General features: G+C 37.2%; 1 protein-coding gene across 4 annotated transcripts in view; it reads left to right on the forward strand.

Moving 5' to 3' along the window:
• The window catches only part of VPS13C (vacuolar protein sorting 13 homolog C), a 74,303-nt gene that overhangs the window by 35,327 nt on the left and 26,531 nt on the right, over positions 1-12,445 (forward strand). For all 4 annotated transcript variants that reach the window (XM_066196584.1, XM_066196585.1, XM_066196581.1 and 1 more), the window contains 15 exons: positions 137-253; positions 773-876; positions 1,300-1,467; positions 1,891-2,195; positions 2,555-2,699; positions 3,827-3,983; positions 4,812-4,942; positions 5,918-6,087; positions 6,637-6,875; positions 7,086-7,315; positions 8,070-8,162; positions 8,665-9,030; positions 9,654-9,743; positions 10,159-10,314; positions 11,367-11,631. In XM_066196584.1, the coding sequence (XP_066052681.1) occupies positions 137-253; positions 773-876; positions 1,300-1,467; positions 1,891-2,195; positions 2,555-2,699; positions 3,827-3,983; positions 4,812-4,942; positions 5,918-6,087; positions 6,637-6,875; positions 7,086-7,315; positions 8,070-8,162; positions 8,665-9,030; positions 9,654-9,743; positions 10,159-10,314; positions 11,367-11,631 (2,736 nt within the window). The remainder of the gene's footprint in view (positions 1-136; positions 254-772; positions 877-1,299; positions 1,468-1,890; positions 2,196-2,554; positions 2,700-3,826; positions 3,984-4,811; positions 4,943-5,917; positions 6,088-6,636; positions 6,876-7,085; positions 7,316-8,069; positions 8,163-8,664; positions 9,031-9,653; positions 9,744-10,158; positions 10,315-11,366; positions 11,632-12,445) is intronic.

Here is a 12,445-nt window from a genome sequence, read left to right on the forward strand (position 1 = left end):
TATCATATCTTTTAGGGAATGACTGCAGGTTGCTTTTGAATAGTTTATATACGTACAAAACTACTCTACTATTTGTTTTAAGCAGTGGGCTTCTAATACTTGAACTCCTTGTATGTCTCCTGTGTTTCCTGTCCAGTGTCTGGTGATGCAGCCCATGACGATGTCTGTGAATTAAAACTCACTGCAAAGCTAAATGCATTCAGTATTACAGTGTGTGATCAGACCTGTAGCATTGCAGACATTAGAATACAAGGTAAGGTGTTTTTTATTTAAATACTGGATGAAGCTGGCTGTAGCCAGAAATAGGCTGTTTCCCTCCATTCACTTCTAAAAGGCCTATGTGTGCACTGCAGATTTCTCTAACGTGTTTCAATATATTTTGATTGTATGAAATGATATGCAAGGAAAAAAAATGTTTGACTCAGAAAATGAAGACAATTTCTAAGTGTAGTAACATTAAAAGAAGTGAAGGAGCTATGTTTTAGATAACACAAACTTGCCTTTTTTAATAGCTAGATCTTAGGTAGTGTTGGTGAATTGTACTCTAGTCTTAGAATCAAGTTTATTTGGCAACTTTGTCATGTGCAGTAAGGCCCTGACTTCTCTCTCAGACTTAGCATTCCTTGTTACATAGCAGAAGGCTGGATTCTAAGCTGTTACTATGTTTTGTACTCAGTAATAATTAATTTGGGGGGCTTGTTTGTTTTTTAGCAGAAGTGTTTACTCAGAAATTTGTTGAAGTGCATTTATTACCTTCTTTTGTTTCATTCAGGAATGGATGCATCTGTGGCTATGAAGCCTAAAGAGATTAAAGTGTTCTCCAGACTTGAGGACATTGTAATTACAAATGTTGATCCAAAAACAATCCATAAAAAGGTGATGTATTGAGCAGGTTGTAAACAGCTGAAGAGACCCAGTTCTTCAAGCGATTTAGGGCAGCACTGTAGTTTAATTTGCTGTGTTATAGAATGCAATGTATGATGTAGTACTTAGCAAAATATGTTGGTTAATTTCCTTCACCTCGGGGAAGCAAAACATTCTCCCATTTAATATTTAATTCTTTTTAATTATGTTTGCACTGATATGATTAGTTCTGAGTAGCAATGGTTAAATATTAAATGGGCTACAGGTAAGCAAATAAGAAGAGGGAATTACTATAAAACAGGTGATTCTATTGTTTCCTTTTGTGCCTACCATATGTCCAAGTACTGCTGATAAGTTGCTGTTGATCTTGTTAGGGAAATATTTTTTGTTTCAGAACTACCTGGTAGTATTAACTATGTGTACTTAATCTTCTAGGCTGTCTGCATAATGGGAGATGAAGTGTTCAGATTTCACGTGTCACTTTATCCAGATGCCACTGCAGGGGAAGCCTACACTGATATGTCAAGGGTGGATGGTAAAATGTCTCTGAAAGTGGGCTGCATCCAAATAATTTACCTACACAAGTTCTTTATGTCTCTCTTGGTAAGACATTAGTTTAAGTTTTCTTGCTTGACATTAAAAGTTGTTGTTTTTTTTGAATGAGATAAAATGCAATCAGCTCTTTTTGACCTGTACCTGGTGGTGAGCTGATATGCAAGCACATAGAAGTATTTTGCTGAATAGTTGCCATTTAAGCTGCACTGCTTTACAGAAGAGTGCCAAGGGGAATGATGACAAAAGAAGTAATGAACGGAGCTGATAGCTTTAATAATACCTTAAAAAGTAACAGTTAAACAACGTGTAAGCTTATTCATGAAATGAGTGTGGTTGAATTAGGAATTTCATATTTATACCACAGGTGTTACCTTCCCTTAAATTTACATTTTGCCTGGGGCTGGCCTTTTTTTTTTGAGAGGCTTATTTCTTTTCATGGAACTCTTACTTTTGTTCACTACCTATGAACAGAACTTCCTGAACAATTTCCAAGCTGCACAAGAAGCCCTGACTGCAGTCACTGTCCAGGCAGCAGAAATGGCTGCTTCCAGCATGAAGGACTTTGCTAAAAAGAGCTTCCGGCTTCTAATGGATATCAACTTGAAAGCCCCAGTCATAGTTGTCCCTGAATCATCAACTTCATGTAATGCTTTGGTAGCTGATCTTGGCTTAATCAGAGTTCAGAATGAATTCAAGCTGGTGTCTTCAGACGAATCTCCTCTTCCTCCAGTCATTGACAGCATGGATGTGCAGCTGACTCACTTGAAATTATCAAGGTAAACATGGAGCTTTTTCTTGAGCTGAAGTGTCTTGCTAAAGGAAGATGTGTCCATGGTTCTCTTATTTAAACATGGTATGCAATGAAAACATAGAAAACCAAGCAAAAAACCTTGCCAAGGTAAGTTTAGGAGTGCTTTTAGGTAGAGACAGGTCTACAATCTCTAAACCTTCTTGGAAAGAAAGGAATGATAGTACGGTAACTTGAGTTCATCTGGAGTGCATAGGTGGGTGTAAGTGCATATGAGCTTATTTTTAAATTAATTATGTCTGTAATTTTGCTGGATTAATATGATATTATTTGGTATTCTGCAACTAGTCAACATTTTTCCTCTGTTACTTCCACTGTCTTTTTTAGGTGCATCATATCCACAGATTCACAACCAGATTCTGAAATTCTGCGTCCTGTGAGTTTGACTTTACTGGTGCAGAGAAATTTAGCAGCAGCATGGTATCATAAAAGCCCAACAATTGGTATCAAAGGAGACCTAAAACCAATGCAGGTAAAATCGTGACTAATAAGAGCTGTATCAGAAGTCACATGGATTCTCAGAATAGTCCTCAGCTTAGTTAAGGAACTTGTAAACTCAAAGTTTGTGTCCTTTACAGTATGTTGAAAGACTTCCAGCTTGATCATCCGGTTTATAGATCTGTTAGAATTTTGATATTGTATAATGAATAGTTTTGGTGTAGCTGCATGCAAATGGAATAAAATGGTTTTATTTATCTGGAGGTCTGTTGGAGCTATCCATTGACTCAACAGTCAGTAAAATCGTTGAGGTTATCTGTTCAGTCTCATTTAAAAACAAGATTTAACAATTCAAGTAATTTAACCTGTAACATTCAGGTTATGTATCAACTTATGTATAGTAGATGTAATTAGAAATGAAAGGCTATCTCTAATACATAAAATTTTAAAATTATCTTTGCAGAGGGAGGGCTCTACTTTTTCTTTTCCTGCATTAACCATATGGATTTAAATGGGTAAATCCAAACTGGGGCACCTTTTCCTTGTTCCTGAGCCTTTTTACTTGTTCTTTCCTGTTTCTGTGCTGTGGCCAAATGTTGCACTGGGGAAGCACAGAGAAATAAGAGATTTAAAGGAGTACCAGCAAAATTAACCAAATATAGGAAAAATATTCTTACACTGTGTACTATGGGCTAATCTTGTCACTTAATACTGCTTGCTTTTTTGTGATTTTGTAATATGATTAGATACATATTCATTAAGTCTTTGAAGGCCTATTGAATGACAGTTGCTTTAGTGTATACAGTGCAAATCTTGGCTTTAATGTTTTCTGGTCATATTTTTGGATTGCTGAATTGTTGAGAAGTGCTTATGTTTATCAATTACACCTATATTTAATAGGCTAAGATCCTTTACAAGTCTAGAAAGTGTTTATCATATGGACTGTTATTTCTTGTTGTAACTGCTTTAACTCCTGTTTATAACAAGTAACAAATGATACAGGAAAATGGGCAAATCATTTAGATTGTTTCGGGCAGGATAATTTTGAATATCCAGTTTGTTTCTGCTGGAAGCAGCCCATTGTTTCTTGTTAATGCTTGCATACTGTGTTGGAAGAAATGCTGTCCCCAAAAATGAACTTGTGGCTTTATCACTTTACAGATTGCACTCAGTGAAGATGATCTAACTGTTATCATGAAAATTTTACTTGAAAACCTTGGAGGGGCTTCTTCTCAGCCAAATACTGTTCAAGAGTCTATTGAGGATATGCAGATATCTAAAAAAGGGAAAGCTCCACATGAATCTGGTGGCTCTGAGGGTATGTTCAATTCAAAGGCTGAATATGTGTGTGCAGGGAGCTGTTTGCAAATTCAAATATCATATTTTTCTGAAGCACAACAAATTGTTTTAACTGTTACAAATATATCTATGAAAAGTTATAAATAAGAATATATGCACTTACATGGAGTGAGAGCTCCTGATGGTCAGAAGTTTTTGTGGTGTGTTTGTCGTGATTCATTTCTCATATGATTGCGTTCTTCAGTTTATATCAATCACTCTTCTAACTGCATATGGTTAAAAAAGAAAAAAGCCAAATCATCTACCCCAGAATGTTAATGCACAATTATAACAATCAAGGAAGATATTAGTATTCAAATAGTGTGTCAGTGTAAACAGTGCGTGTCTCTGGATGAGGTACTGTTATCATTTTGCCAAAACCTATTTTTTCTCCAAAATTTTCAATGTCAAAAAATTGCTGTTTAACCAAAAGTTGAATTGGTCTACTGTAAATAGAAATGGGAAAGAAGAGTAGTGCAGACTCCTAAAACAGACTTGGTGCTTTGTATTGTTCTTCATTAAAGTGAGCAAAGAACTTCAGTAAACTAATGACAGCTTCTTTTCTAAACCACTCTGTGCTAGATAATTTTAGTATGCATTGGATAGAACAAAATTAAAAGTGTGAATTATTTTGAGAACTCTTCTGGATTTAGAACTTTCCCTCTTTTTGTGATTTTCTGATCTTAGTTTAGAAAACCCCAAGCACTGAACCAACCAACTAAAAAAAAAAGACAACCAACAACAAAAAACCCCAAAAGCAAACCCAATGTTCAAAAGAAATATAAAAATATCTTCTTTTCACTGACAGGTGCCCTTGTTGATTCTGGACAAAAAAGTGTTTCTGCAGTTGAGACTTCTGTGGAACGTTATACATTGCTTAAATTTGACTTCAATTTTGAGTCCCTTTCTGTAACTCTCTACAACAGTGACATGACTCAGGTTTGTGACGAAGCTTTTATCACTCAGGTGGGGTGGGTCAGCCAAGGCTTCTCACATGGACAGAACTCAGCTCTTAAAAATGATGTTATATCTGCTGCGTTGGCTTTGTAATGTATTCCTAATGGAGTTTGAGCTTTCTTGGGCAGACAATGTCCTTAAGAAGAAGGTGTGTGCATTTCTGCAAGTCACACTAAGAATATTGCTAAACCACCAAAACCACCTAGCATTTGATTTGGTCATTCAAACTTTGGTTCCAGTTACCCAAAATAAAAATTAATATCCGAAAAGCAGGAATTGTTAGCTCAGACAGTGCTAGTTCTATGCATGGTGCCTCTAGAGTTAGTAAGCAGATCCAAGTCGTATATGGCCCATAATTTCCTCTTGCATATCCCTGAGCGTGAGCAGTCATGGGCATCCTCTCTGGAGGTCTGTTGGAGCTTTCTTTTCTGTGCTGAAAACAGAAGAGAAAGATGTGAAATGTCCTGTTTTTATGACTTTATTAAGTCTGCTTTTTGTAGATGTGAAGGTGCTTGCTTTATGTCTTTGTGTACATTGATGTTATTTGGGTATAATTTTTTTGATGTTCTTATGCAATGAGCATCACAGGAAGAAAGATACTGAAATGGGATTTTATTTTAATTTCACCTATTGCTGAGGTGCTCTTGTTAGATGAGTTAGTGTGATGAGAGTGGGGGGATCCTCTGGTAAGGTATCTAGAGCTCAAATAGATTTTCCTTCAGTGACGCATTCTGAGCAACTGCTGGCAGTGTGTTGCAGAATCAACTTCACTGCAGCCCAGCAGGTTTTTTGTTTGCTCAGTGAGTTTCTTGAACTCATTGGTATGAGTGGAGGACTGATGACAGCAGCAGGCTAATCAGATCCTTCAGTTCATGGATGATGATGCACGTGGTTAGCAGCAAGGGAAATGTCTCCGTGCTTTGTTCTGTGATAATAACCCTGCACTTTGTCTTGTAGGAATCTCTGCTTTCAGTGCACAGTGACAAATTGCGCCTTGGTGAGCTCCGGCTGCATCTCATGGCATCTGCAGGGGAGATGTTCTCAGATGGCTCCATGGATATCAATGTTAAACTCAAAGCATGTACCTTGGATGATCTCAGAGAAGGAATTCAGAATGTTACTGCAAGGTAGGTTTGACTGCATCAGAAATGAAAAAACTCCAGCTTATGAGGAAGGTTTTTTCCTTGTTTTATACTTTGCTTCACATGGAATTGACAAAACTCAGTAGTGCTGTCTGTTGTGGCCTGTAATACTCTGTGCCTAAGTAGTGAACAATGTCATTTTAATAATGTTAAAGAGGTTTCTACTCTTTTATGTTGATTTCTCATGTTATCCAAAACAAAAAGAAATCGTGGAGGCTGGCATTTTGCAGTAAACTGTAGAACAGCTGAATAGAGGGCATCCAGCCTCAACTAGAGTCGTGTGCACTGAAACTTCAGTCTGATTGTTATGTGCTGCATGCATACTTTCAAGAATGTAGCACACTAGTTTTAAATTGAAAATACTCTTCTGCTAGAAAAGCCTCTACCCTCTTATTTCTGGAAGAAGCACTGCTTGCTTGTGTAGTAATTCTTCTTTCTAGATGGCATGGTGAGAAAAAATGGCCATGCTTATGCATCTTTGTAGATCTGCGTGTTACGATGTTTGAGATACTACTTCTTAAACTTGTTTTCCAGAATGATCGACAAGAAAGATGACACAAATGACATTTCTATGATCGATATAAGATACAAGCAGGATAAAAATGGAACTGAAGTTGTTGCTGTCCTTGACAAGCTGTACATATGTGCTAGTATGGAATTTTTGTTGACAGTAGCACATTTTTTCATTAAGTCAATGCCAGTATCTTCAGCTGAAAGATCTCCACAGTTCCAATTAAAGCAAGTTGCTTCTGGGAAATCCAAGGCAGCAACAGGTCTGTAAAACCAATTTCCACCCATCTCCATTTCCCTCCTTTGCAGATTTCATTCTGAAAATAACTAATCCAAAAATTTTCAAGTCTTGGTATCAGACTTAAGAAATTAGTTTATTCTTCAGAATGTGTAGATCGGCCACTGACACATAGATAGCTTTCCTCTTTCTGGTTTTTATATTCAAGGTGATTTTTTTAAACTTATTTTCACAGAAATATCTGTGCGGCCAAACATGACAGTAAAAGCTGTGATTATGGATCCAGAAGTTGTATTTGTTGCTAATTTGACCAATGCTGATGCCCCTGCCTTAAAAGTTTCCTTCCAATGTGACTTCTCTCTGACGTCTGACAAGCTTGCACAAAGGATGACTGCTCAAGTGAAGGCCTTCAAAGTGTTGGCATGTGCCTTTCTCAAAGAAAAACAAGGCAAAAATGTTACTACGGTAAGGAAACCAGTGTTTCATGATGAAAAAAGTAATTAGAACTGATGACAGGCATGTCCCTTAGCTGGCTTATCTATAGCACTCAAAACTCTGTTTTCATACCATTGATTATTCAGAAGAGAGGAGGGCCCTCTGCCATTTAAAAGTGAATCTTTGATCAGTAGGTGCAGGACTTCAGCGCTTGAGCTCTGTCTAAAACTTGTGCTGTGCATTTGTAAATTACATTAAAAGTGTCTTAGTGAAGAAACCGTATGAGGGGTTTTGAAGCCCAAGACCTTTCTCAGTGTTTTTCACTGCCTGTTGATTTCCTTGTCGCAGTAGAGTCCTGAGCAGCCTTTTGTCCAGAACTTCATCTGCGCATTCCTGCCAAGGGAGCTCTGAGCCACAAAGGTGGCCTCTGTGCTTCATCTCACATCTCATCTTCCCTTATGCCTTTAGGTTTTTTAAGGATTATGGGGTTTTCTACTGTGTTATCACTGTCTGTGTGTTGGGTTTTTGTTTTGTCTGGTTTTTAAGCATTAAGTCAGAAGCTTTTATTTCACCTTTAACTTTTAACCTTCCAGTACAAAATGGTGCTTGTGCAAATTGGGATGTGGGATTGTTGCACTGTATGGAATGTTTTTACTCTGAAACATGTTGTTGCTTCATGGGATCAGTGCCCCTTTGGCCTGTGGAGTGAAAAAATATAAGATGAACCTTATGGGAAGGTGACATTTAAGGAGTCATCTTAACAATCAAATTGTTTTTCACTCAGGTGTTACGGCCATGCTCTTTGGTCATGGAGAGTATGGTGCACACTTCAGGGTTACACACTGTGGCAGTAACAGTAGAGGAATTAACTATTAAGGTAAGATTATTAAAATTGTCTTTGGAAGAACAGCTATGTTTCTCAAGCCATAGCTTGGTTTTTGTTCTGTGAGGTTTTAAAAATTATTTTTCTAGTATTATTTTTTTAAGTTTTATGTTGTTTGCATATTTTTATTTACATTATTTATTTCTCCATTAGTTAAAATTCCAGAAATACCCATTTTAGAACTGCTCTGTGTTGGAAAACGTCATTGTGTGTTTGTTGTTTTGACAGTCCCTTGACCAAAAAGGAATATTTTAAATACTTCAGATTCTAGGATTACTCCTACCACTTTCTTCCAAAATTAGGAAGTAACTCTTCTCCCTGCTGCTGCTGCAACTGTTTTTGGGATACTTTGCAGGAAAGAAAAACAAGAGGAAGTCCATGAATGGATTCTTTTATTTGGAAATTAAGTTGCATCTCTTAAAAGACTTTTCATGTTTGCTATTTCCATTTATCATAGATTTTGTATTTTAATAGAAGATCTTTTTCTTTGTTCAAGATATCACCAATAATTTTGAATACTGTCATGACCATTATGGCTGCCCTAAAACCCAAAGCAACAGAGGAGGATTCTGGAGGATCAACTGAAGTTTCTGAGAATTTGTGGCAAGTGAAGCCTATAGATGAGTGCAATGCTTGGTTTCTTGGTGTTGACATAGCCACAGAAGCAACAGAGACTTTTCAGGACCATGAACACATTCTGAAGCAAGAGAAGTTGGACATTGTAGTGAAGTCTGTTCAGATGACCTTGGAATGTGGTCTGGGCCATCGAACTGTCCCTTTATTGTTACTGGAATCTACATTTTCAGGTGTTCTTAAAAACTGGTCCTCACTGAGGGAGGTCACTGCTGATACATCACTGGAGGTATGTGGGGTCAAACTTAGCTTAAAACACTTCTGCAGATTTCCTGAGTTCAAGTAACTTTTTAATACACTTTTTATATGCTGAATTAATAATAGGTTTAAATTGTAATGCTCTGAGGAGTTCTTTAGCCAGGCAAGTAAGCGTCCAGAACCTTTGAGTCTGCAGCTTCTATTCAGATTTGCAGTGATGGAAGCAGATTAAAAACTTGGCATTGGCTTTGAGTTAGAAGAATCATTCCAGTGGACCAGATTCAGACTATAGTTGGCTCAAACTAATTGTTATTTCCTAGTACAATAAAGTAATTGTGGCATTGAAGTTTCTGGTCTCAAAGTCATTCTCTCAAACCATGTGGGAGAAGATAAGAGATTGTTAGTTGGAAGTTTTAAAAAGATATGGTGTTACCAGAATCCTTGGTTGCTCTCAAAGCAAGCCAGGGAATGAACTCTTCAAAAATGGTGTAATTTATGAAAAATACAGAATACATTACACTTCTGTGTATTAGTTTTTAAAACCATTAAAAGTTAATACTAGTCATTCAAAACATGAAATGCTTTCTTATTAATGTTTTTCATAAGAATTGCTTTGTATTTGGATGCCTTATTTAATTTTGATTGTTTCTTTAGGTTCATTATTACAATGAAACCTATGCAGTGTGGGAGCCACTTATTGAACGAGTTGAAGGAGGAAAGAAGCAATGGAATTTAAAGCTGGAGGTATGTAAAGATACTTGACACTATGTGAAATGGTTTGAATAGGCAGCTGTTTTTTAATTTCTTTAAAGTTTTATGGGGCATTGACCTTTTGAATTCTGTTGCTTGAAGGAGCTATGCAGTTTTACATGAGAAAAAAAATCATTCTTTAGAGATGTTAAGGTTTTTCTGAATAATATGAATTATCAGGGCATGTACACAATGAAGTGTGTAACAATACAGAGAAGAGAAACTAACTTGCCTTCTATGTTGGTATAAAATTTCCATGTTTGTTTAAAGCATCTGAGATTCACAAGGCAAAGTAGATATTATTTAGCTTGTGAAATTGTCAAGTGTAAGTCAAGTAGTATTTTCCTGTTTTAACATAGGAGAAAGTAGCCTGTAGATTTGTAGTTGTCTAATGAAATTTTTCTTTCAGATGAAGACTAACCCTGTCCAGGAGAGAAGTCTGCTGCCTGGGGATGATTTCATTGTTATTCCTGAGCCACAAACAGCAATTAATATCTCTTCGATGGATACAATGAATATAACAATATCCAAATGTTGTCTTGCTGTTTTCAGTAACCTAGCCAAGGTAACCCCAACAGGCAGAAGGTGATCAGTTATGTGCTTCCGTAGGAAATTCTGAATTCTCTTTGTTTTAAGAACTGTATTGGCTGCCAGTCAGTGGCTGTTCTGCAGCTCTGACAAATGTTACCGGAAAGGGCTGAGGAGTTTTACTCAGATGACTCCTTTAGGCTCAGCAAAAACGTGGTGTTACCTTTTGAAAGAAGAAACTTTGGTGTTAAGACAGCAAATATGCCTATGCAGGACTTAAGGAAGTGTCTTTATGTGCAGGTTAAGTGGACATGAAATGCTCTCATAAACACAGCTGCTTTCTACAATACTCCTTCTGAAATATTAAAACAGAAATTTACTTCCTTTCCATATTTTCTGCTTAATTGAGTACTAATAAAAGTGTGCATTTTAGAATTGGCCTTTAAACCGCAGGAATAGCATGTCCTGTGTGTTAAAAATACTTTTTACCCCTATTTTTCTCATGAGAGTAGGTGTGCTTATGAATGGTCAAGGCTGCTTTTCACTCCTTTTTTTTCTGGAGTGAAGAAATTTTAGTCACTCAATCAAGCTATTTTTACAGAATGTGACTTATGCCTACTTCTTTTTTAATTCTAAATGAATAGCAGTTCTCTAAGTACTTGCTTACACTGTAAGTCTGTACTGGCAGTCAGTTACTGTGGCTTCTGTGTAACCAAACAAAAGTTTGTATGTACAAATTGTGATTGAATTTGGAGCTTGGACATGTTCCGTCTCCTTCTGACTTCTGTGTCCCAGATCTTATGTTTCTCTTACAACCTAAGATTTGAAAAAATTCCCCATGAGGAGCATGAATCCTTATTGTAGCATCAATATTTGCTGCAAATCTCAGAATAAATTAAATTCTCTGGAAGTAACCTGTACTTGCCTGAAATGCTACTATAGAGAACATAAGAGAGAACGCAAGTCCTGGTGTCTATAATTCCTCCTCTCTTAAAAAAGGTAGTTGATGGGAATTGTCTTTTAAAGCCCTTATAGGAATGTTATTGTGGCTATTTATGTATGACTTACTGTATATTTTGTTATTTACAGGCATTTTCAGAAGCAACTGCATCCACCTTTGACTACTCCTTTAAAGAGGCAGCACCTTTCATAGTGAGAAATGCACTGGGTGTTCCTCTCAAAGTGTTTCCTAGCTCCAATTTCCGGATAGTGGATTCAGCTGAAAAAGAAAACATGAATGAACTCGAACCTGGTCAGAGCATGGAACTGGAATACTCTGTGTTTGAAGCCCCCCAGCGAGGGAGGTTGTCTGCATTGTACCGACAGGAAAGCTCTGTCTTCTCTTTAAATTTAGGTATTATGCTGAGGAGCACTGTTTGTAATGACAGGCTGTGCATGGGAAGGTGGAAGGTAAATTCAGTGCGATAGAAATCCAGGTCAAGTGTCTTGTGTTGGAATTACCTTTGAATATTGATGCCAGTTAAAAAAAACCCCACAAAACAGGTACTGGGCTTCTGAAAAAGATGGAAAATTCCTCCACTCCAGATTTTCAGAAAGTGAAAAGAATGTTTCTTTTTTTTCTACCCCTTGGGAGAACTGGAAGACGTTCTAGTGGAGTAGTCATTGATAAACCATCTTAGAGGCCCCTGTGACACAGGCCTGTGTTCCAGCTCCTGTTAAACAGGATTTCCATTTATCCTATCACTAATTTCATTTGGCTTTCTCTAGCTACCCAGCTACTACTTGGGACCAGTTATGATTCCGTGTTTTTAGCTTTGCCAGGAAATATTCCTAAGAAAAACAGGTTACAATAGCTACTAATACCTAATCATCTGAGTTTTCCCCTTTCTGTCACATCCCATATGAAGGTACTTGGCTGTGATACGAAGCTTGTTCTGTGTTCGTTAACTCAGCTAACAAATACCTTTGATAACAGCTTGCAGTATTTCCCATGCTGTGTATAAATCATAATCCAAAGTTGTGGAGTTGAGGAGTATTTGGACCCTAAGCTTTCCTTCAGTGGTACTCAAGTAGTGTTTAAGGTGCTTTTGCCAGAGCATACTTTGGTCCTGGTTGTTGCTGAGTTTTGAGAAGCTTAAGTACTGTTCAGATAGGAAATGGTAATGTGATTTGTGTTGCTAATAAAGACTTTTGTCTGTTTTCATGGA

This window comes from Chamaea fasciata, unplaced genomic scaffold (genome assembly GCF_029207755.1).
Source record: "Chamaea fasciata isolate MVZ Bird 193981 ecotype frontalis unplaced genomic scaffold, bChaFas1.0.hap1 SCAF_14, whole genome shotgun sequence".
Taxonomy (NCBI): Eukaryota; Metazoa; Chordata; class Aves; order Passeriformes; family Sylviidae; genus Chamaea; species Chamaea fasciata.